Source organism: Micropterus dolomieu, linkage group LG05 (genome assembly GCF_021292245.1).
Source record: "Micropterus dolomieu isolate WLL.071019.BEF.003 ecotype Adirondacks linkage group LG05, ASM2129224v1, whole genome shotgun sequence".
In the NCBI taxonomy this organism is placed as follows: Eukaryota; Metazoa; Chordata; class Actinopteri; order Centrarchiformes; family Centrarchidae; genus Micropterus; species Micropterus dolomieu.
In genome coordinates this window covers 26,355,455-26,378,095 of record NC_060154.1, presented here as the reverse complement: position 1 = coordinate 26,378,095, position 22,641 = coordinate 26,355,455, and the positions used below count along the sequence as shown (strand labels likewise).

The window sequence follows — 22,641 nt, the reverse complement described above, 5'->3', positions numbered from 1 at the left end:
CCACAATCCAGTGTACAGTAGTCAGAAAACAGACACCAATGTAAACAGTTTTCTTTGTTTTTGTGCTGTTGTTCAAACAGCAACTTTCCAACAAAGAGGAAAAATATGCTCACTCCGTAAAAGGTCTCTGTTGTAGCTTTTTACAAACATCACAAACCACTTTATAAAGCGTCCATAAGTCACATGATATATAAATGACTTCCACAGATGCAGTCGAATAATCTCCATTTATTAAAAACAGAAAAGCTTAGAAAATAATAGCGGTACAGTAAGGTGCAAATTACACTTGAGACATGTTGCATTTCAACTAGTGGTGACATCCTTTGCTAGTGATGTTACAGAGTAATGTAAAGACTCAAGGATGTTCCAGTCAATACTGAAAAAATATCACTAAATTACAACACAATGCATGGGTTACACAGGAATGCTATGAACGACAAGATTGAAGAAAGACCAGATTTATGAGTCTTTAGTTCAAGTTTTGGTTTTCATATTTTAAATATGCCTTGAGCTCTCCCCTCATTTAATTTATCATTTCATTATTATAATGGATAAAAGGGATAAACCCTCTCTGGACAGACGTTTCAACTGGAGCTATCAGGAAGGTGCTGCATCACTTCAGAGTTTTGGACACTTCAAACCCAGGCTGCCTACACAGCTAGACTTCCAACGCAAATGAATAAGAAAGCAACAGAGTTTAAGATTAGATGAGAAGCAGCAATGTATATTGTGATATGTTGCCACTGCTGGTGCCAATATCACACATCACAGGCATGAGGCCGAAGGCAACAGTGGCAAGCAAACTAAAGCCGCTTAGTTTTGACTAATACAGTGGAGACAGATTTGAAAATGGATATATAATGACTTTTCCTTTTTTTTTTTACAATCATTTCGTTCCTCTCAAAGCAGTGCTTAAAAGTGCAAAGCAAAGTCCATGTTACAGTGATCTTTTCCTTTCTAAATAGGTAGAAGTTAGCATGGTGATGCTTCAACTGCAATAATAGCCTGCTAGATGCTAACATAATCAGCAACTTATTTCACCTGGACATTTTTAAATAAGGTGAACTAGGGGGAAATCATTCCCATACTGAATCTAAATGGGATGGAAAATACTGAGGCGTTCAAGCTCTTAACAACTGCAATCAGCGAACCTCCTGTTGTAATACTAATGTAGTCCAGAGGGGCTGCAAACCATGCTTTCTGAGAGCTACATCACACTGCTATGAGATGAGGTTAATTCATTATCATATGTATAGCTCTAGAAAGAAAGGGGAGCTTCAAACCGTGTGAGCTGGTTTAGAAGCCAGTTTTACTTTCACTGCATATTCTAACTAATCAGGATATGCTTTCAAAAGGACATTGCAAAGGTCTGTCTGATATAGAGCAGTTTACACAATATACACACTTCAGTTATTTATAAACATCCTCAAATAATTTCTATTTAAGGCTGCCTGTTGGAAAATAAGAGTTATCAAAAACAGTTGTTGCGGTGGGAAATCTGCCTCACATGTCAGCACTGCTTTTTTTGAGGGGGGGGGGGGGGGATTTGTGCATCTTAATGTTTGAGCTGGTCGCCTCACGCTTCACTCAATTCCAGACCAGAACTATGATCAATAAATCTACCCTCAACACATCTGAAAAGTAAATTCATAGACATGACCGAGCTGCACTACTGTTCACTACAAAACAAACGGGTCGGAATTGAGACGCTCGAGTCAAAAGGAAAAAGTCTTGATTGAACAGGTCGCTTAGTACGCTACGTTAAGGCCAGAGAAACGTTGCCAAAGTGGAATTGCACTGCAGTAAGATCCCATGTTTTGTCAATAACAAAGAAAAATGTACAGTATAACCAATATTGTTGAACTTAGTGTAAGAGAACGGTTAGATGACTGCGGAGCACCTAAGTATTTCAACACACCCAGCCTGTCCCACAGGCCTGCAGTCAGCAGTGTGTCCCCACGTCCCAAACACAGACACACAGGGCTTCACAGTCAACACTGCACTGGATCTGTCCAGGAGGGAGAGGACAGCCGAGGGGAGAGCGGGAGAGAGTTTCACTCTCGGCAGACAGAGACTCTTCTTACAGTTTGTGTCGCTGCTGGCCATCACGACCCCGTCATCTCCCTTTACGAACTCTCCAGAGCGTCTAGGACTTTCATGATCTGCTGCTTAATGACCTTGGTGGCGTCGCCTGCGTTGGGTATCAAATATCTGAGTGGGGGAGGGTGGGAAAGAAAAAGTTAGTTTTCAGAAAACCATAGTGAATTTTAACAAATAACTGCCAACAAACAACAAAAGAAAATATTCTCTGTCGAGCTTCAGTAAAGAGTTTCATAAACATGAGTTGTTATATCCTAAGACAGTTACTGAAGGTCTAATTAAGCCTAGTGCTCTTTATCTCCCAGGGTAAATGTGTACTACATTTAATTTAAACAAACATCAGTATGTTCAAGGAATATTGACATTTTGCTAGCTAGCCAGCAGACCATTAGCTTAGCACAAAGACAGGAATACAACTGACTGTTGCTCACCAAGTCATTATTACAGCATGTGGCTCCCAATTAACCTACAAATTGTGTTGTTTTTATATTTCAGTTTGTGTACAGTTAAACAAATGTAATAAATTGTGTTAATTAGGGAGCTTAGGATGTGCTGGTAGGCATATTTTCCAACTTTGGAGGGAGCCAGACTAGCCATTTTCCCCCTCCTTCTGATCTTTATGTGAGCTAGGCTAGTAGCCTGCCGGCTCTAGCTTCCTATTTAGCATATAGACATGAAATTGGAATTGATCTACGTTCTCATCTAAACATATTCAAACATTATACATTTCAGTCTGCAATTTGCCTTATAATTATACCCAAATACGTTTTTTTTTTCTGATCATAAGGATTTTAAATTTGAGATGTAATCCTACAGACGAGCACCTCTCAACTGCCGTTATCTCCACTCCAGCTGAGTTGTTGCTGCCAAACTTGAATGTAATCAGTTCTGGGTGCTTCTTTTTGGATGTGATCTTCACCACAGAGTTCAGTGCTTGTCTGGACTGGATGTAGGCAAAGCCTTTCCTTGCAGCGATCTCCCGCAGGCAGTACATGTGAGTCGCTGTGATCAACAAGTGGCTGCAAAACCAACAGAATAACACAGTCATTGTTGCGATTCATGGATTCCGGATTTATTGCAAAGCCTCTTGTTCATTCATGTTTAAGGAAGTGGGGATTAGTCATGTTTAAATGCAACTTCCCCTTACTAAGTGCCCAATCAAACCACACCCATATCAGCTCGGGAAGATGGGTGTCATGAGGAATATTTTGCAGAAACATTACCAAATTCATTCAGGCAACAACTTACCTGGGGAACATGTGGCCCGTTTCTTTCACCTCATTACATGGAATGTGATGCTTTACATCTGGTTTGTTTGTCCAGGTCTGAATGTTGACAATCTCCTTCCTGTCGTCGTCTGACATGGACGAGCTGTCGATCTCATCTGGGGTGGGGAGGGGGGTGGTGGCATTAGATGCAGGTAACTATTTTGTTTTAACCACATGTCACTGTAGATACATCCAGTGGGAGTTTACCTGTGTCGTACTCCTCTTCATCACCAATACTGAAAACGGGCTTCACCCCGCGGTAAGGTTTGCCAACGCGGTCGCTGCTGCTCACATGCCTAAAGATGAAAAGCAACAGGGCAACATCAAGCACCGAGTGAAGAAAGTGAAGACCATTAATGCCTGTGTTTAAAGTCACATAACAGCAAGGCTGCACACAAATAGAAATGGCATGAAGACCTCCGGGCTGCAGAAAAAAAATGCGTAGCCCACTACTGCCAGGTTATGCTGTTAAATATAAAGAAAGGGGTTAAATGAGACATTTACAGTCCAGAAGAGCTACAGATTAGTCATGTATGATATTGAGGGCTATAGGCAGCAAATTAAGTGTTGTTTTGATCTTTTATCGTGGATTAATGTTTCTGCATAGCCCTGGCTATCATCTAAAAAGAACAACAATGAAATGGAAAGACAGACTGTTCTCCAAGCAAACAGCAGTGAAGCTGAGGTTCTCCCTGAGATATACAGACTAGAAAGATGTGACGGCCTCAGTGAGTTGCTGATGGAAAAAGATGACTCGATGCTTCCTGAGAGGCCACAGCAGCTTTAAGTCGAGTGAGCTAAACAGCAGTGCTGAATGTTGTTAGTGAAAGCGTGAAGACAGATCCTAAACATCTCCTACACGGCCTGCTCAAACTGCAGGGGGAACTTGTAGTGTCGTTCCATGAGTGAGCGGCGTGGGCGGAGATGCTGACACTAAGCATGCGTTAATGTGACACACGAGGCCAAGTCTCCTACAATCCCGCGGACTGATTGGTGCGGGTCTACAGCCAGTGGGCATGCTGGTGACAAACAGCTCGATGGCTGGGGGGGGGGGGGGGGGGGGGGGGGGGGGGGTCTTACCGATCTGGAGTCACCTTCTCTGGCCAGGGCAGAGTGAAAGACATTCTAGCATGGGATAAGGCACAAAGTATGGTGAACTTAAATTTAAATACAACAAAAACAAAAAATAAATGTAACAGTCATCAGATGATCACAGTTCTCTGGTTTGATAGTCCAGTCGCTGTTCAGTCAGGTGTAACTATGTAAACAAAATAGCATTAGCACAATTTTGGTGGAATTGATCGTGAATTTTGTTTATTTTCTGGAAAAAAGTAATCTGATTTTTTTTGTGCTTATCTGTGAGATAAATCATACATTTGAAATCTTGGCAAATATTAAACTCAAACTGATATCATACCAAAACTAACTTAAGATTTTCACCCCTAACAATTAGTAAAAAGGGGTAAGAGAGTGTTGCAGCGTGGGTTTCAAGGTTTATTAGTAAGGGATTTGGAGGAGGAACTAGGACCTCACCTTTCTACAGGGGTGGAGGTATTCTCAATGAAGCTGATCATCTTCTCCTTTACGTTTACTGACTTGGACTTGAGAGCAAACGTCATTTTGTTGACCAAAGACTTGACGCCTTTGCTGTCTCCAGGGCTACTTAGGGACTCTCCCTGCATTGGGGGGGGTAAAAAAAAGCAGATAATCTGTTTAAAGAAGTAAAAATGTATTCTAAATGTGTCCAACAAGGAGCTACAGTCAAACTGGCAGCATTATGCCTCTGTGTTTTTCTTAAAGTCATAAGTGTGTTCCCATATATATTTCTGGCCACTTACATCTGCAGAGCTGAGGCTGCTGTGAGATCCTGACGTGCTGACGATCCAGTGGACGTATGACGAGTCAAGACCCTCAATATTCATGTCTACCAGATGCTTTTGGAGGGCTGAAATCACACAAATCTCAGTCAATTTTCACTTCTCACAAATATCCAAACGGGGCCAGATACACAAACGATAGGTCTGTGCAATAACCATGCGCACATGCCAGAATGTGTGCACCTAAGGCGTGAACATGTTTTCTAGAACACAACGTGAGATGTAATCCTAGTAAAACAAGTTGTTTAGGTTGGCAATTCCACAGATTGTGGGATTGTTTTTTGTATTCCACACAGAAATTAGTAAAATGTCAATAAAATGCACACTGGTTGCACAATTGTTATCAATGTCTTCCATTTATTTATTTGACCTAACTGATGTTCTTTTCACTTTATCCTTTCATGTGAGGCACTTTCTAAAGTTTGTTTCTATACAAGTGCAGTAAATGATATTCAATAAAGGATGACGTCATACACATATCAGTTGATGATTTAGAAAAACAGTAATGAATTAATGATACGGGTGCTGTAAAAAGCCCCAGCCATAAGGGACAGCTGCTCAGACATTGTTTGAGAACCGATGAGGCACTATGGGTAAAATGGCATTATCAGGGCTAATGAGCGGTGGACAAGGCCGAGGTGTGTATATACACACACGGGTGATAAAAGGTGGGATCTACGTTCCATTTATGGCCAACTGTGAGAGTGGAAATTAGGCTTGTGCACACACACTTAGTTCCAACATGTTAGAAACGTACCAGAACAGAACCAGCGATAGATTCATCATTCTGAAGAACACAACACATGTGCATATTTCTGTCTGTGTGTGTACAGAGTTTTATCAGAGTATAGTTTAGGCATCTTCCTCAGTGTTCTCACTTTCCCCCTACTTACCCATGAAACCTCCTTTGGCAATGCTGACATATTCTTTGTTTTTCTGTAACAGAAAAAACTTTAATTAGCAAAGCAACAAAATAACTGGGGAAATCCAGATCATGTAACAATCAGAGTTCCCTGACATGAAGCAAATGACTCTAGAGCAATTCATTATTTTCTTTCCACCTTGCCCTCTCTCTTTTCATGTCCCTCACCTGCAGAAAATGGGCCAACACCATGTTCATATACATATCCTCCTCTTCCCTCCCACTGCCCATGAAGCACAGGTGCTCTCCGCTGGCGATTGAGCCGGACTCCAAAGACTGCTTCTGAGCCTCCAAGAGGGACTTCACAGAGAGCGCAAACTCAGAGGGGTTCTGGAGCATCTGTGAGAAGAAAGGAAAACACATTTTTTGCTTCATATACATTCATATACTCCATTTTTTTTAACACAGAATCACTATTGTCTGCTCTCACCAGGTCAGAGTCCAGGTGGAAGGCCGTGGACAGGTGCCCAGAGTTGTACTGCTCTGCAGGCCGACAGTCCACCACAAAGAATCGTACCCCATCCTGAAAGTAAAATTTGTTATTATCACGTTACACATTCTCCTCTCTTTATTTCTACTAGCAAAAGATTAATTATTTCTTCTTTCGTTGAATTCAGCTAAAAGATAATTGGGCGTTACTAACCTGCTGCAGCTGGTTGGCCTGCAGGATCTCAGGGACAGACACAGGGAGACACAGTGCTTGACTCAGGTCAGTGTCCTCTTCTTTCAGAGCCACCAGGCTGCTACCAAACAGATTCTGGTTCATCTAGCAGGGCAGAAAGAGAAAACACAAGAATGCCGTGAAACAATGAGCAGCTGTCACAGTTTTAGGTCTGCTCGGCAACACGCTGTGCGTTTCAAAGCCCAAGACTGTTTATTCGTACATGGCGCCTTTCTTACCTTTCTGAGTGACAGAGGGGTCTTGCTCTGGTAATACTGGGCCAGAGAAAACAAATCTTCAATGTCCTCGGAATCCAGGTGAGAAGGAGACACTTCCAGCATTTCTGTGACAAAGAAAGCCTTTTTAACATCTCGAACAAACCCACAAATAAAATGCCAGCAAGTCAAACTTACTGATGATGTCCTCTTTGCTGTCTCCCTCTTGTGTCAGGATGGCCTCTCTAAGGGTTAATCAAACAAAGACAAGTCAAATATACGTTGCAGTTTCCTTGGTGTGGTCACGTTTCTCTGTAACCAGCGGCTGCCTACTTGGCATTGACGAGGATGATGAGCAGGAGGAAGAAGATGAGGAAGGGGTCAGCCTGCTGGAGGTAGAAGTCCCACAAGGCCTGGGTAACTTCAGGAAGGCAGTGGCTGGAAAACAGACTGCCCAGCTATGGAGGAAACATAAACACAGACACATACAGTGGTTCAGACGTGGCCACATATCTATTACCTGTTGGGCAATAACATGTCAGCTGAGACTGTGAAGAAAGAAACATATACCCAGTTGATGGCGTAGGAGTCCGGTGTGATCTTTTTGGTGTCCAAGAAGGAGCAGAGCTCTGGCTCATGGTACTGCAGCAGTAGTCTGTACAGGTGGAAGGGTCGGCCATTTGGCACACAGTCCCTGAAATTGACATAATTTGACACCCTTTACATTTCAAGTTTCCATTTCCTGTCCTATTTTCGTGAGAGGTGCGTGAAGGCTGATGAGAACAGTGCTCCGACAGCTAACCTGGGGATGTATTTGTTCATGATAGCGTAGAAGCAGTTGTAGAGGTCGCTGCGGGGAAGCTGAAGCCCCAGTAGTGGTTTGAGCAGGTGTGGCCAGCTCAGCTCCGGAGTGAAGGAAATGTTGCGGGACTTACAGTAAAAAGTGATGACCGACTCAACATCAGACACCATGTCTCGCCTCTCTTCCTCAGATACTCCGAGCTGGTCTAAACATGGGAACCAAAGCAGGAAGTGTCAGTAGCCCTTTTTCTAGAAACATTCTGTACAAATGCAGCCATCTATATTTGGTGTTCAAAAACAAGAAGCAAAGAAATGTAGAAGGTACAAAAGGAAGGACAAAGAAACCTGATCACTATGACAATCCTGATAGGCTATTATTAAATAATACATGAAAAGAGCACTTTTTCTGTATGCCTAGCTTTTCTGGGCATCACTCTCACAAGAGGCTTTCAATTTTGGAGCTCTAGCAGAGCTTGTAGTCAGCCTGTCAGAAGTGCAGACTAACAAACGTCATTTGTTCCTCTGAAATCGACTTTAGATGCTGGCAGACGCTGTGAGTGAGGCCAAAAATTAACATAAACCGTCTTTCTTCTCCCCTGCTGCTTCCAGGTTGTGTGTGTCCGGTCTACTGCCTCAACTTAAGAAGCACACAAACTCGCCAAAAGGTGCTGGAAAGTCTTTCTGAGGGTGTTTTTTGGTATCTAAGTTAAGGATACTTCGTGTTTCTGTTTGGTGGCGTTCCTTTTATGTTTTCTGCTCAGACAGCCTACTAGTTTGAAGGGTGGATGGAATATTAATTACATGTAGCATTAAGAGTACTCCACCAATTTAATGTTGCTCTCCTACGACGGTTACAAAACAAAACAAAAAAAAGGTTAACAAATTGTTGCATGATGGGTTAGCCCATTCTTCTTCCTTGTCAAAATCTGGTGCCTACATTATCCACAATGCAATGTAATCGCTGACAGTTGGTGGGAGATTGAGGTGCGTTTTGCTAGTAGCGACTAATATAGCCCCTGGCCTCAAGCAGAAGTGAGTAGTGGGCTACAGATTTCTGGTAAGCTCACTTCTCTCTAACTCTACCCCCACAGATTATTTTCATTTTCAAACTTCAGTAGTCTTCAGCCTGTTTTCACTCAAGACTAATCCTCTTTTGATAATCCAACAACCTGAAAATCTTGGCTCAATAATTATTGTATTATTATTACTATTCTGCCTCTTTTAATTCACTTATTCCAAAACCCAGGATTGTGTCATTAAATTTACTCACCGATCAGCTGTTCACTGCGGTTGTGAATGAGGGTCTGTTCTGGTAAATCGAGGACGCCGTCCCAGGGAGAAAGGCTGTCTCCTTTTCCGGAGACATTTAGAGCAATCTGCCATCACAAAACGGGGAATCACTGTTAAACATGCAACTACCGATTGATAAACACATGACAAAGACAGAGACTGATCTGCAATCAATGACTCAACTGCAGCTCCACTAATAAACAACTAATCTACAGAGATGTAGCTGTATGGCTCCACATCATTAACTTGTGATATTACAGGATGATAAAGACTATCTAAGAATTGTTTTTGCTGCCTAGTATTTTCCTTTAAAATGTATCCCTGTGTCTATTTATCTCATACAATTTAACAAATCTATCGAGCATGACTGCTCCATGAATCCTATGTTGCATAGTCTAAAGGGAAAAAGCTGATCCACATAATTAAAAATATGTTGTAGGTATGTGGCTTTAAACAGAACTGAAGCTATAACTGTTGGTGTGTCATAAAGAAGTGATAGCCTGTCTTTCCAGTCTGTTGACTTGTGTCTGATGAGAGTAATTCCTGCCTTTGTCGAATGTGTACTCTAATAATAGAATCATTAATGACCTCAGGCACATAAACAATATCTTGTACATTGCTAATAATTAACTTTTAAAATGAAATGTTTTAAACCTCATTAACAGGTTATAAATCAAAACTGCTTTTTTTAATAGGCAGTTAATTTTCGCATGTGTGGACTGACTCCTGTCATCAGCTGTCAATCTCACCTTCCACATCTTGGCCCTGTGTTGAGCCGAATGCTCCTGGACCTGGACGATGCCTCTCTCCATCTCCATGTCAGAGCCAGAGTCCAGCGCCTCAGCTAGATCCTGGTCCCTGAAGAAGCACACACAGTGGAAATAAAATACAAGTTAACAGATTAACCAGTATAAATGCTCATAAAAGTTAATGTTTACTATATAACAAAGATAAGATTTCTTACATGTGACATGTATTAATAGTTCACACAATGTTGTTAAGTCATTGCAGAAAATTGCCGGCCAATGTATGAATGTTTATGAATCATCACCCCTCCCTGTAATAACTTATTTTGCTGTGCTGACACGATGAGTGGCTTAAAGAATGAATTAACATCAATAATTTGAGTCACCTCTCTGCCATCCCTTTGGTCCCTGGCGAAAGCACTTGTACACCCGTTTTACATTTTATAAACAAAAACTGTATTGATAGTGGTAAATTAATTTAATCAGTAATAATTAGTTACATCACATTACATCATATAAATTCCCACTGCAAATAAATTACTTTTAAGACTGGGAGTCGATCATTTCGCTTATTTTTTTCAGTATTATCCAGTGAAATGTTTTTAACATCAGCTGGACCATTTAACAGGTGATCCTTCACTCCAGGCAGAGATCACGACACATAAAGATATGGGAATCTTTTTATGATGATAGTTACTCATCTTCAGATCGCCCAGCCCAGTCCTAGCAAGACCAATAACATCACTTGACTGACAACTTCACGATTACTTTAATCATGTAACGTTAATAAGGTAATATTTGAGTTTGTCATATTACATGAGAGGGACAAACTGGAGCTAGGTCTAGCATTAAGCTTCTGTTTAAAGGGAAGCACAACTCGACAGACACCGGCTATAGCTAGCTTTTGTTAGCATACTGGCTAACAAGCTTTGCCTATCAACTTGCCCATGCGAGAAAGAAAGTGATGGAAATATAAATACGTTGATGGATCTTTCTCAAAATCGTTTCAGTAATTTGTGTCCGTCTTACTGACTGATCTGCTCATTTATCCGAACCGACTTGGCTAACGTTAATTGACATTAGCTGGCTAGCCGCCGAGCACTAACGGTAACGAACTGGTTTCAGACCAGCATCCATCGTCAGCAGAACAGATTAATAATGTCAACTCATCTTTAGTTACTAAACATCACATCCTGTCAGATGAAGCCGACACGATTGTTTGACAGTTAAATAAACATCTCTTATAATGTTAGTCCGATAACTAATTGTCTCACCAGCTGCTGTGAAGAGCTTCCTCCACGGTGTCCGCCATTGTTGTGTTGACGGAGACACGTCAAATGCCGTCAACACGTTCGATGTGTCGCGCGGCGGTGCCATTGATTCATCAGTAACCGCTATTGTCCGGTGAGTGTCATTTTTCAAAGATTAGAGTGATATTTGTTGCAAGTTGTAGTTATAACACATATGATGAAATAAACGGATGTTACGGTCAAAAAGGCTAAAATCTTTTAATGAGCCCGTAGATGCTGATGGGATTAAGACGGAGACTGTTCATACCAACCATTGTTGTCATCACACTCTACTCTTATCAACACCAACAGTCTCCTACAGGCAATGTGATTACTTTTTTAACTTTTGGTTTTGGGATGCAGAGGCCAAAAGAAGCCAGTAGCAACTTATGCTGACTTAGTGGTCTGGGTGTTGTTGAAATCTTTTACAGTTAATTGGGCAATTTTGACTTGTCATCATATGAAAAAACAGGCTGTTTTATTAGTCACACCTGTGCTTTTACTACTGTAACATGTCAAAAGTACTTTTATTATATTACACATAGGTTTACTTGTCAAAAACGACATGAGAGACTAATATAAAGCTAAACTGTATAGCTGTTTCAATGTTGTGTATACACTGTGATGGTTCAGTTTTATGATTTCATTTTATCTACCAGACAAGTACATGTATAAAGCCTCAAACACACAAAAAGCAAAATATATATGGATAAAAATCGTAAGTTGGAACTCTCGTTGTTGGCAGCATGTCTACATATAAGTCTGAACTGCTGCTGTTCATTTGCTTTCCTAAGGCTGGAACAGGTTAGCATGTATAAAACTGGTCTGATTGCTCAACATTAACAAGATGTGAGCCTGTGGGGACAGAATTGTCAGTGTGTTCAAATTAAGATGCAGAACATAAGGTTGTGCACACTAAAAGAAACTTGCAAAGGTGAAATTCATTCCAGGAATTATAACTTTATTAGGATTCATTCTCTTTCACTTTGGTCACTACATATCATGGATGAATAATGTGTAATTTCTATCAAACAGCCAGGGTTAACTCTGTTTGACTGTGTAAGTTTAAGAAAGATGACTTTTGATGAGCTGTAGCTGGAATGCATAATTTGGTTCCTTGGTATTACCCCATTTAATAAAATGTAGCCGTTACTGCTGCTAGATGAATGAATGTCACAACACAAAATATTTGAATTTGGTTTTCTCAAATTTGACATTCGGCAGTGGCGCCTAATTTTATCCTTATTTTAAGTAAGTATGGATGCTACTTGAGAACCAAATCACACACTGTACCAAGAGATTCTCGGGCTTGCATGTGGGTTAGAAACAATAAGGCTTGGGTTGTGAGAATATATTTTGAAAAGGAGAGAAAAAATGAAACCAGTCTTGGTGTTACTCTGTCAAAAGATAAGACCAAATGTAGCATGAAAAAGAAAAATTTTACAATAAAATAGAAAATAAATCATGTTTCTCTCAATAAAGTGAGCTAGGAAAAACCACTTATCCAATCCCTTGTGACATCTTCTGACACTAGAGGCAATTCAAAAATAACGTTCTCAAAAAACTAAAGATATAAAGTTGGTTAAGTCTTTCTAATCTAAAGTGTTTTGCCCAAAGCCTCTTATAGTTGGGGTTTTCCTAGTGTTCAAGACAGCACAAGCATTGCATTTACATTTATAAAGTGAACATGCTGCAATAAGTATATAAAAAAAAAACAACAGGCAATCCCATAAAAAAAAAAATACACTTCAGATGCTAAACTAACCTCTGTTGCACCGAGTCCATGGGATCAATTCCAGCATTACAAACACAGACATTACACATGTAACTACAATTTTAATCTTGCATTCGGAACCGATAATGTATGTTACAATATGAAAGTAACTGGACAAAACCACTTTAGATCAGCATATATTAACAAGTGAACAGTCCATTAGAACTACATAAAGCTCTCACAGTATTTTCTGTAGATTTAAAACTGTCACAAAAGCCTTTAAGTCAGTAATTGGTTCAACAGACTGCGCACATTTCAATTCTCTTACATTGTACATAGTTACTATTAATTCAGACAGGCATACATGGCCATCCATGTATGTTTTTCTCTCTAGATGACACAATCTCTCTCTTTATTCTGAGAAACAAAAAGGTTTCACGATGATGTTTTGGTTGAATTAAGTGTAATCAAAGGGCTGCACTGGATAAGACCCCCTATCCAACTTCATACTCTTGCAACCACCGAGTCAACAAGAGGCCTGGATCACAGACTCGGCTCGATTGTGAATAGAAATCCTTCTTTCCGCGATAACAAAACCCTTTTAATGTGATGTCCACCTGGTATATCATTTCAGGGCTCTTCCTTTTTTCACCCCCCTCTTTCTCATATCATCCAGTACGCATTCTTTTTTTTCTTTTTATAAATCAAAGTTAAGTCAGACAGTTGCACTTTTAACACATTTAGGTTGAGCAATGAAAAGATTGGCGATCAATTGGCGGAGAAGTTACAGTGTCGGAGGTTTCAGCCCGTATTTCCTTGCCACTTCTGTCTGGGCGTATGCTGCGTCACATAATGAGTACAAGTGGGCCATCTCCATCTCTGACTTGGCTAGGTTAATGGCCTTGTTGAACATTTCTATTGCCTTGTCCAGATTGCCCCTGAAAGGAAAGTTCTCTGGTTATTCCAAGCACTTCAAGAAGTCCAATAATGCTATTGATTTTAACCTTCCCTGCAAGTCCTATAATGTGTGGATTAAGTCAAATTGTTAAACTCACCTTTGAACTTCAATGGTTCCCATTGTTTCATAGGCAAAGTCACATTTGTTGTCAATTTCAATGGCCTTACTGATGAGATCTAGACCCAGGTCAAGGTCTTGTTTCCATTGAAGCTGTAACAAACTGGACATATATTGAACATTTAACACCAGATGACTAATTTACACATGTTAATTTAACAATATGCCTACACAGAGAAAAAATGCCTACCCCTTGTGGACATATGTAGTAGCATTGTCTGGTTCCAGTTCAATACACTTGTCATACATCTCGTCTGCTTTTCCAAACTGCTGCTGATCAGTCAAAGCCTGAAAAATCCAGTTATTTTGAACGTGTTGAACACATCAACAAGGCCTATAGCAAATGAGTACTAAAGCACCCACTGATGTGTAAATATAAAATCTGGCTTCTGATTCTGTACCTGAGCATAAAGAGCGTAGCCCTCTGCACACTTGGGGAACCTTCTGATAACGTCCTCAAAGCCGTCCATGGCTGTCTGTACTTGTGACGGGTTGTTTCCAGTATATGCTTGTCTGTACTGAAAGAAAAAGACACAAAGGAAACTCAACAGCTGATAATGCTGTGGGCAGCAGGACCAATTAAAATAAAAATTCTGTTTATTTATCAGATAGATCCAATTATCTTTAGTTGATTACTTACAAGAGCAAAGCATTTCTGTGCCTGGGCCAGAGCAGAGTCAGGTCTGAGGAGGATGCACTCATCAAAGTCTCCCACTGCCTCGTCCACCTGGTCCAACAGGATTTTCAGCTGAAAGGAAACCAAGAGCAAACTTATGACGAGGCATCACAATGTGTGTCCAACATTGTCTTCAACTGACAGCCAAGCAATCATCAAACTGATGTTGAAGAAACCAATTCAACCACATTCCTACCTGACCCCTGTGGTGATAGACATCTGGGTTGCGTGTGTCAATCTCGGCTGCCATGTTGAAATCTTGTGTAGAGAGCATAGGCTGCTGCTGCTGCATGTACATGCTTCCACGCTTGATCAAAGCATTGGCTCGTAGCTGTAAAAATTAGACGATGGTACAGAGACAACCTGTCATGTTGGAGCTTTCTAATAAACAGTGTGAAAGAGGCTTGCATTGAAGTCAAGATTGGTTCAGTGTTTGCGCTGGACAATGCATCATCCACATATTGGTTTGATTCAGGATCAGTAATCTTACTAATCCACTATCCCAGTAGTGAAATTGCCTGGATATTCTCAACTAACAACAGACTTTATAAAAGAAACATCTGGTACCTTCACATTGGCGTCTTGCATGTTGATCACCCGGTCCAAATCAGGTTGAGCAGCAGTAGCGTTACCTATCAGCAGGTAGAAAGTGGCACGCAGCAGGAGGGCCTCTGCAGTGTATCGGCCGCCTGACTCGACCTCCTTGGTGCATTCACTGATGATTTTGTCATAGTTCTCCTCCTCCATGTACTGCTTTGCCTTCAGGTAGCCAGAGCTAAAGGAGGTGTATGATGGAGATGAGGAGAAGTGTTGATCTAAGGAGGAGCCGCTGTTTCTCTTGCACTAACTTTCTATGCTTAATAGGGCTGAACGATTAATTGCATTTGCGATATTATCACGATGTGATAAAACGAGATTTTCTAATTGCCAAGGCTGCGATTACACTCTGGTCACATGATACCCATGAGTAAAGCAGTCTGCAAAGTAGGGATGAAACGATTACCGGTTTAACGGTAAACCATGGTAAAATTCTCGACGATTATTACTGTACACATTTTAAATACGATATCTGGGTATGGTTAACCGCGCTAATCTGCATTTCCAGAAACGCTACTGACTGCTCTGTATTTATGTCAGTTTTTGGGCTCATTGCAGTTACCATCACTGTCTTCTAAAGACCTGACTTGTTTTCATGTAATTGTCCACAGGATCATTGTATTACCTATATAATATAAAATCTTAAATGCACACTGATGATTTTCATGTGTTTACAAAATGTGTTTGCGGTTAATTTATTTTTTATGCAAACAAAATGGCAATTGTATTTGTAGTTTTAATGCAAAATCAAACAAAGTTGAGTGGGGCCGAAGGGCCTCCGCTCAGACTAGCTTGGTTTGAAGGAGTGCCTGACTCCAGTAGCCGCTTGGCAAGCTTTATGATGTGTTTTCATTGTGATGTCACAAGTAAAGGAAGTGAAGGGCTGGACTACAAACAAGCTGTTTTCAAGCGGTTCAGAGCAGAGTTTTCTGTGGGAGATGGGAACTCCCTTTGGGCTGGACTTTAGGCTTTTTCACTTTGCAAACCTATTACATGCAGAAAAAAAAGATACATAACTCAATAAAGAGGGGGGAAAAGCCAAAAAGCATAATACCACCTCTTTAATATTTTTCGGCACATTTTTACAATACCATGATAATACTGATAACCGTGATAAATTTGGTCACTATAATCGTGAAATGAAATTTTCATCCCGTTTCATCCCTACTGCAGAGGAAGCATCAATTTCGCACGTTACGCTGTACCTTGACTTGTTGTTGTACAATGGCCTTAAGCTTGACAGAAGCTGACACTACAGACATTTTAGTGTCACACAGGGAATGAAAGTAGCACCGCCACCGCGGGTCACGTGGTGGTGGGTAAAATGCACGTGTAGTAAAGTAAGCGAATTGTGGTGATCAGTGCCTGTGTCACACACACAGCCAGCAGTCAGCTCAGAAAATATCTGTGAAATGGCGTTTCAAACCAAACTCACATGTCCGAAAGAGGCCCAGTCTGTCCCGAGTTACAGCCAGTGCGCTGCTTTCTATCATCGGATGCTGCGGGGGAACTCCGGTGTTGTCGGAGAATTTCTAAGCTTGTCTATTAAACACAAGAGGCGTCTGTTGGTAGGCCGACCTGATATTATACAGTATGATATTATTTAATGCCATGACTTGACTCTCAAATTATCTTTCTCATATTATTATAATTTGATAATTCTTCTCCACCATTGCTCATAATAATTCATGCATCACCTAATTTCATCATAACACAGGCCTGACCCACAAAAAAGAACAATGAATGTTTAATCTATCTAATACTGTGTTGGTCATACTTTACACTGATTTACTGCTTCTCAGTTTTGAATAATATCGAAGATAAAGAGCTTAAAAATTATTCGCATATTAAATCGCAATATTGGTAAGAAAATAGATTTTCCACAATCGTTCAGCCCTAATTTTTTCTTCTTCTACAGTATATGACACACACACATTTTTTCTACCATTAAGCTTACTTTCAGTTCAGCATTTGACAGCCACTGTCCTGCTTGTCAGGAAGTGAAAGTGCAAAGGCCACATGAATGTTAAAACTTGTCAATGTTCAAGGTACATTTATTCATTCTACAACACAAAGTTGCACAATGAACAAATCAAGTCAACACAGGGGCAAAGATCCCTCTGAACAATGCCAGCAGCTCCTCTGTCGCTCCTAGTAAAACCTGAGTGCACAAAGTAAGTTGATACTGGGCTCCCACTGACCTCCCAGTGACCTCCGCTGCCTCGCCCTCCTTGTCCTTGTCTTCGTCTTTCTTCTCCCCCTTCTGCAGAGGCTGCGAGATTATGTCATCAGTGAATGAGCTAAAGTAGGATTTGATGAACTGAGGAGAAGGCATCATCGGTTCACGGTTCTACAGAAGAGAGATTCAAAAATAAAGATAGTTTAATTTGACAATTCAGAGAAATTAAATTGAAACAAAACTCTCTAAAAGTGGACAAATACCTTGTATTTCTCTTTGGCCTTCTCTTTTCCCAGCTGCTTCAGCACCTTGTCTGCTAGCAGCATGCTCTGTTGGTTCTGGAAAGCCTCAAGAATACACACCGCTGTGACATCTGGAGGACACACAGAGAACAAAACCAGCTGTAAATAAAAGTGTCACACATTTTAAGTTCCACTTGTACAGTTTTTAGAAGGGAAAAGAGTATCTCACCCTCTAGGCACTCCTTCTTGTTGTCTAGTTTTTCCAGAGCTTTAGCCCTCCTGAACAGAGCCTTGACATAGCGTGGATTCAGTTCCACGGCCTGAGAGCAGTCTTGTACCACTTCTGTCCATTTCATCTGAAATAATAGTTAAAGGCTGGTTATCTTCAAAAACATGTCTACATCTGAATATTCAGGGGTCCATAGGGTCTGCCCAATACCCAGAGAAGGCTTACAGGTACAATGGAGACACAGGCCTGTATGTTTTGAAGTGGACCCAAGTGATCTATTTGTCAATGATGTCTGACAAAACATAAAACTAATCTTTAAAAGGCAGAATGAGAAGAAACAGAGAGAGAGCCAGCCGAGGTAGTCGAGTGAGCTAGAGTGTGAAGGAAGAGAGGGAGAGGCCTTAGCGAGAACAAAGCAGTTAATCAGAGAAATAAAAAAATTCTTCTGATCCTTTCACAGGCGGCTACGTTCAAAAGCACAAATAAAAACAGCCATACAACCCTGTGGGAAGGAGCCTTTATACATCCATGGCACAGAGAGAGCAGAGCAAAGAGATGGAGACAACATTGTAACCTGGTCGCTACGTTTTTATATAATTCAGGGGTCTCATTTATAAATGGTGCGTATGTACAAAACAAGGCTGGAAATGTGCATACACCACTTCCCAAGCAAAGGTTGTGATCTATAAAAAACTAATTTGATGGGTAAATGTGCTGTCCTGTAAGTAAACTCTGAACCATACGTACACACATAAAGAGGAGAAAAGAGAAACGGCGACTCACATGGCAGAAGGATGAAACTGTTTGAAATGAATAGGCCTACTACTGTGTAAAATAAAGTGAAATATTACCTCTGAGTATTGCAGGCTTAAAGCCTTTCTGAATTAAAAAAAGAAACAAATAAACTTGTTTGATTCATTTTCCTTGATATGGGCAAAGATTAAAATCATTTCCAGCGTGCAGAGTAACCAGTAACCAGATTTACGATAATAAACACAGAGATAAGTTACTGCAAAAGAACGCCTCAAATATTTGTACAGTTGAATCATATTAATTAATACTTGCATGCAGTGCAACTTATTCTCATAAATAAGGTGAACAAGAAGACAAATTACATTTAAATTGATGCAGTTTTCATTGAGTCAGATGAGCAAATACGAGGGCATAGTTTTATGTATCGTTATCACATGTAACGGACTTATTGAGCCAAACGCTGTGCGCCAGCGTGTGGATGTGATGCGCTGCTTGTAAAAACAAATTATGGAAAATATAACACTATTTTATTAAAGAAATCTTGCAATGTGTGTCATATTTCTTTTAACTCATCAGCAGCCTCGTTAAGTGAGTGGACTGTTTGTGTAGCCTAAATAAATGTTTAAACACCAGTGGAATACCACCGAACAGCTTCAGCTTCACCAAAAGGAACGTCAGTGTCACACTAAGTTAAATTTTGTTTTGTAGCTTTTCTGTCAGAATTTGCCATCCTTTTCTTCATGCAGTCAGTACGTATTAATATTAATGAGGGGTGTTTCACTGACCATTTGTAGGCAACTATGGGCGTTTGGAGCTCCCTCACATGCGCCACATTTCAAGTTGATAGTGATTTATAAAGAGAACTTGCTTTACTTTACTTTTAGTGAGGATTCTACGCACAGTTTTATAAATGAGACCCCAGACCTCACACTCTGCGCACTGTTATTGGCTGGGGGCCACACACCCTGCGCACTGTCTAAAGGTTAATGCTCAGAAATGTCTGCGAGATACAGACACCGTCACACACTTCTAGTGGGTCGTAAGTGATGACTGAGAGGGATTTTGTTTGTATGAGTCTATACATTGTTTTTTAGGGAAATCCTACTCATTATGACTTGAAAACACACCTGGCCAACTGCAGCCTAAAAGGGAGAAGAACATAAAGCATTTCTTCAATGACAAAACAAGTCTATGGCTAAAACACCACCAGCATTAATCAAAGTTTCAAAGCTTTTAGTTGGAGAGCTTATGTGAGCAGAAGACCTTGTGAGGTTCTGTCAGGTAACCCTTCAGTCAAACACATGGGTGGAAAGAGTAAATGTTGGCGATTTGCACAGAATCTGCTTCACATTCACCAAAGAGGAGTAACCACTGTTTTCTCCAGAGGCATGCCATCTAAAGAAGGAGGAGAAGGAGGACGCTCCACTGAAGCCATTTGCGGCATATTTTAAGTTCAATGAAGAGCATTGACCTAAATGGCTTTCCATCTACAAGCACCTAAACCCCATTAATATCTCTGGGGACATTTAGAAAAGGGACAAAGTGTCTGTGTCATATACAAGACACATGCAAGGATACTCTGTGGCTACAATGTTGTATAATTTCATCCAAGAACCAATTATCAAATCACTCATTACAGCGAGGGTCGTAATAATAATTCAATGGCATGGGACACAGACATTTACATTGCCAAAGTTATTTGTATATTTTATATTGTTACACACCAGGTGGGTCTTTCATGTTACCAATCTCTGCACAGATTAAAAGAGGGTGGTACCAACCTGCTGTTCGTAGGCTGCAGCTCTGTTCTGGTAAAATGTTGACAAGTCAGTCTTTTGCTCTGTGGGGCAGAGAGCAATGGCTTCTGTGTAGCACTGAATGGCGTTCTCATACTTTCCGGCCTTGAAGTACTTGTTACCCTTGTTCTTTGCTGCTTGTGCCCGATCCAAAGGGCTCTAAATGAGAGAGAGAAAAGGCAACATTTATTGATTAAATGGTCTCCCATGTCACTCAGTTGACTGGTTTAAGAATTGAAGAGCCTAAAGACTGTTTTACTTCAGAATAAGGTATCCCTTATCACCTTACACTGCAAAAGGCTGTGCAAGTGAACTGCACGCATGTGCCAAGGATTGAATGCTGTCAAACTAACTTACTGCTAAGAAACCATTTCTTAAAACAACTATGCCTACAGACAAACAGATTTCAGGAGAATAACTGTAATGATAAACAGTCACAGATGTGCATAAACTCCAAATCCAAGTTTAGCTTTCCTGAGATAAATGTTTCCAGTGGTGGATAAGGAAGACTATTACATTGGCATGACCACTCACTGCAACAACATACAAACTTGGAACAATTGCAAATGTCTGTTTGGCTCACAGGACCCACAGCTGTAGATCATGCTCTTTTTGCCTTAAAAATTGTTATATCCTGTTTACACAATGCAAACAGGGTCTTTTTTCCACAATGAATGCAGGAGGAATTCAAAACGTTTAGACACAAACATGCCACACCCAAAGACACCTCTCACTGACAATATACATGTGAGAAGCACTGCCACTTTATTGAGGCTGGGTAAAATGTACGTTATGTCTTTAGTTCAAAATAAAACATTTTGGCAGACAGCGCAGTCGCTCTACAAAAAGGTGCATTCTTGGTGCAGGCCTGTAATGTTTAATGAACAAGTAATACTAACGTTATTGCTCGTTATCCATGTGTGATACAAGTAAATGAGGTGACAGCGACCGACAGCCTGTTATACTAAGTTATCTAATAACACTGCCTCTGCCTACAACAGACTCATTCAAATTACGGTCATCCCTGCCCCACTCGAGAAAGTAAGGTTAGCTAGTATGCCCCAAAACATTACAAGCAGTTAAAAGACTCCCGTCATATTGTTCCCACATGCATTTCAGCACACAGGTTACCAGCCGCACTTTTGCATTTATGTCGAACATACTTCCTTTACAGGTGTGAAATGTTGGACACTTATTGCCGGCTGGTTAACCTAGCTAAGCTGACTTACCCTGATAAACTGATTTACTTGAATTTCCCTCGGGATAAATAAAGTATATATCTATCTAACGTTAGCCTACGAGGCAGCCTAGCTAGCAATTAATGTTGGCTAATCCACAACCGATGAACCGGCTGCTCTCGGCCTTGCTCTCGTGAAGGTAGCTGTCACTGACAGCAACGTTAGGTGTCCTTGACTGTACTTTAACGGTAATGGCACGTGTAGTCGGGAAGCTGTACGCGCTGCACTAGTGCAAACTATACTAATATGGGAGTGTAACATTAACATAGGACAGAGGAGTCTTCAGGTAACGGTACCATATTCTCCTGCTCTCGGTTGGCTCGTGTTGCGCCGTCTTGGCCCTGCACGGGGCTTGCGCTGCCTTCTGGTGTTTTCCGCTCCCCGGTCCCTTTCCTTTCCTTCGTCCTGCTGCGATTCCAGAGGTAAAACGCCCCTACTCCCAGCACTATAGGAGTCCCGACTATCAGGGCCAGCTGCCAGCGGGGTAGTCCAGTCCCGGACTGCGGCTCGACTGGCTTTGAAGCAGCCATGATCCACAAACGAGCAGTAGTTAGCTAGCCAGTACCACCAACAGACAGCGTGAGCGACCGCCGCTTCTTCTTCCTGTGCTCTGCGAGGTCATAGACACAGCGAGGGATCATGGGATGCTGGCGGACAAGCCACGGGGCTGCCTGTAGTTGTAGTACGCCAGTGACATTTTGTAGTCCAAACTGCCTTATATATTTATATATATATATATATATATATATATATATATATATATATATATGTCCGTCCATATGATGAGTGGTCCAAGTTATAGAATGAATATGGCCTACAAAGAAACAAGTAGGCCTGTCCTGTCCATGTGGACCATGTACAATGTCAGTTGAAATTATAAGGGACTTATAGGGGCCTTTTACCTAATGGAGGATTTGCAAGTATACAGTGTATATATACATATGTTCAGGTTTGCAAGTTTTCACCTGATTTT

General features: G+C 41.0%; 3 protein-coding genes across 5 annotated transcripts in view; all 3 read right to left on the bottom strand.

Moving 5' to 3' along the window:
* The window catches only part of LOC123971410 (cytoplasmic FMR1-interacting protein 1 homolog), a 1,205,200-nt gene that overhangs the window by 40,147 nt on the left and 1,142,412 nt on the right, over nucleotides 1–22,641 (bottom strand). The gene's annotated exons all lie outside the window — the stretch shown is intronic.
* Nucleotides 209–11,298, bottom strand: tbc1d23 (TBC1 domain family, member 23). 3 transcript variants are annotated; one of them, XM_046050246.1, is made up of 19 exons: nucleotides 11,155–11,298; nucleotides 9,884–9,992; nucleotides 9,115–9,220; nucleotides 7,846–8,050; nucleotides 7,614–7,737; nucleotides 7,377–7,501; nucleotides 7,242–7,288; nucleotides 7,068–7,171; nucleotides 6,811–6,933; nucleotides 6,598–6,690; nucleotides 6,336–6,506; nucleotides 6,139–6,181; nucleotides 5,207–5,313; nucleotides 4,902–5,044; nucleotides 4,449–4,493; nucleotides 3,576–3,664; nucleotides 3,349–3,484; nucleotides 2,925–3,119; nucleotides 209–2,211 (listed from the first exon to the last, which is right to left on the bottom strand). In XM_046050246.1, exons 1-19 carry the CDS (start codon nucleotides 11,190–11,192, stop codon nucleotides 2,127–2,129), a joined length of 2,088 nt encoding a protein of 695 aa, XP_045906202.1. In that variant the 5' UTR covers nucleotides 11,193–11,298; the 3' UTR covers nucleotides 209–2,126. The 3 variants fall into 3 exon arrangements, with proteins under 3 accessions (XP_045906202.1, XP_045906203.1, XP_045906204.1); XM_046050247.1 differs by lacking the exon at nucleotides 11,155–11,298 and adding an exon at nucleotides 10,099–10,251; XM_046050248.1 differs by lacking the exon at nucleotides 4,449–4,493 and having other exon boundaries at nucleotides 11,155–11,297.
* Nucleotides 12,110–22,272, bottom strand: tomm70a (translocase of outer mitochondrial membrane 70 homolog A (S. cerevisiae)). The gene is made up of 12 exons (XM_046050262.1): nucleotides 21,965–22,272; nucleotides 20,416–20,589; nucleotides 17,882–18,008; nucleotides 17,674–17,783; nucleotides 17,433–17,581; nucleotides 15,202–15,409; nucleotides 14,831–14,965; nucleotides 14,599–14,706; nucleotides 14,360–14,476; nucleotides 14,149–14,246; nucleotides 13,939–14,061; nucleotides 12,110–13,821 (listed from the first exon to the last, which is right to left on the bottom strand). The coding sequence occupies exons 1-12, from the start codon at nucleotides 22,196–22,198 to the stop codon at nucleotides 13,668–13,670; spliced, it is 1,737 nt and encodes a 578-aa protein (XP_045906218.1). The 5' UTR covers nucleotides 22,199–22,272; the 3' UTR covers nucleotides 12,110–13,667.

What these genes read in the sequence shown, in the direction of transcription:
- tbc1d23 (XM_046050246.1), bottom strand. Translation starts at nt 11,192, where the DNA reads ATGGCGGACACCGTGGAGGAAGCTCTTCACAGCAGCTG. An exon ending in TCCACCTGGACTCTGACCTG is followed by an intron (nt 6,507 to 6,597) that starts GTGAGAGCAGAC and finishes TTCTTCTCACAG; the next exon opens with ATGCTCCAGAACCCCTCTGA. An exon ending in GCAGCCTCAGCTCTGCAGAT is followed by an intron (nt 5,045 to 5,206) that starts GTAAGTGGCCAG and finishes CCCCCAATGCAG; the next exon opens with GGAGAGTCCCTAAGTAGCCC.
- tomm70a (XM_046050262.1), bottom strand. Translation starts at nt 22,198, where the DNA reads ATGGCTGCTTCAAAGCCAGTCGAGCCGCAGTCCGGGACTGGACTACCC. An exon ending in GCAGCGGAGGTCACTGGGAG is followed by an intron (nt 15,410 to 17,432) that starts GTCAGTGGGAGC and finishes CACCTCCTTTAG; the next exon opens with CTCTGGCTACCTGAAGGCAA. An exon ending in TCTATCACCACAGGGGTCAG is followed by an intron (nt 14,707 to 14,830) that starts GTAGGAATGTGG and finishes GTTTCCTTTCAG; the next exon opens with CTGAAAATCCTGTTGGACCA.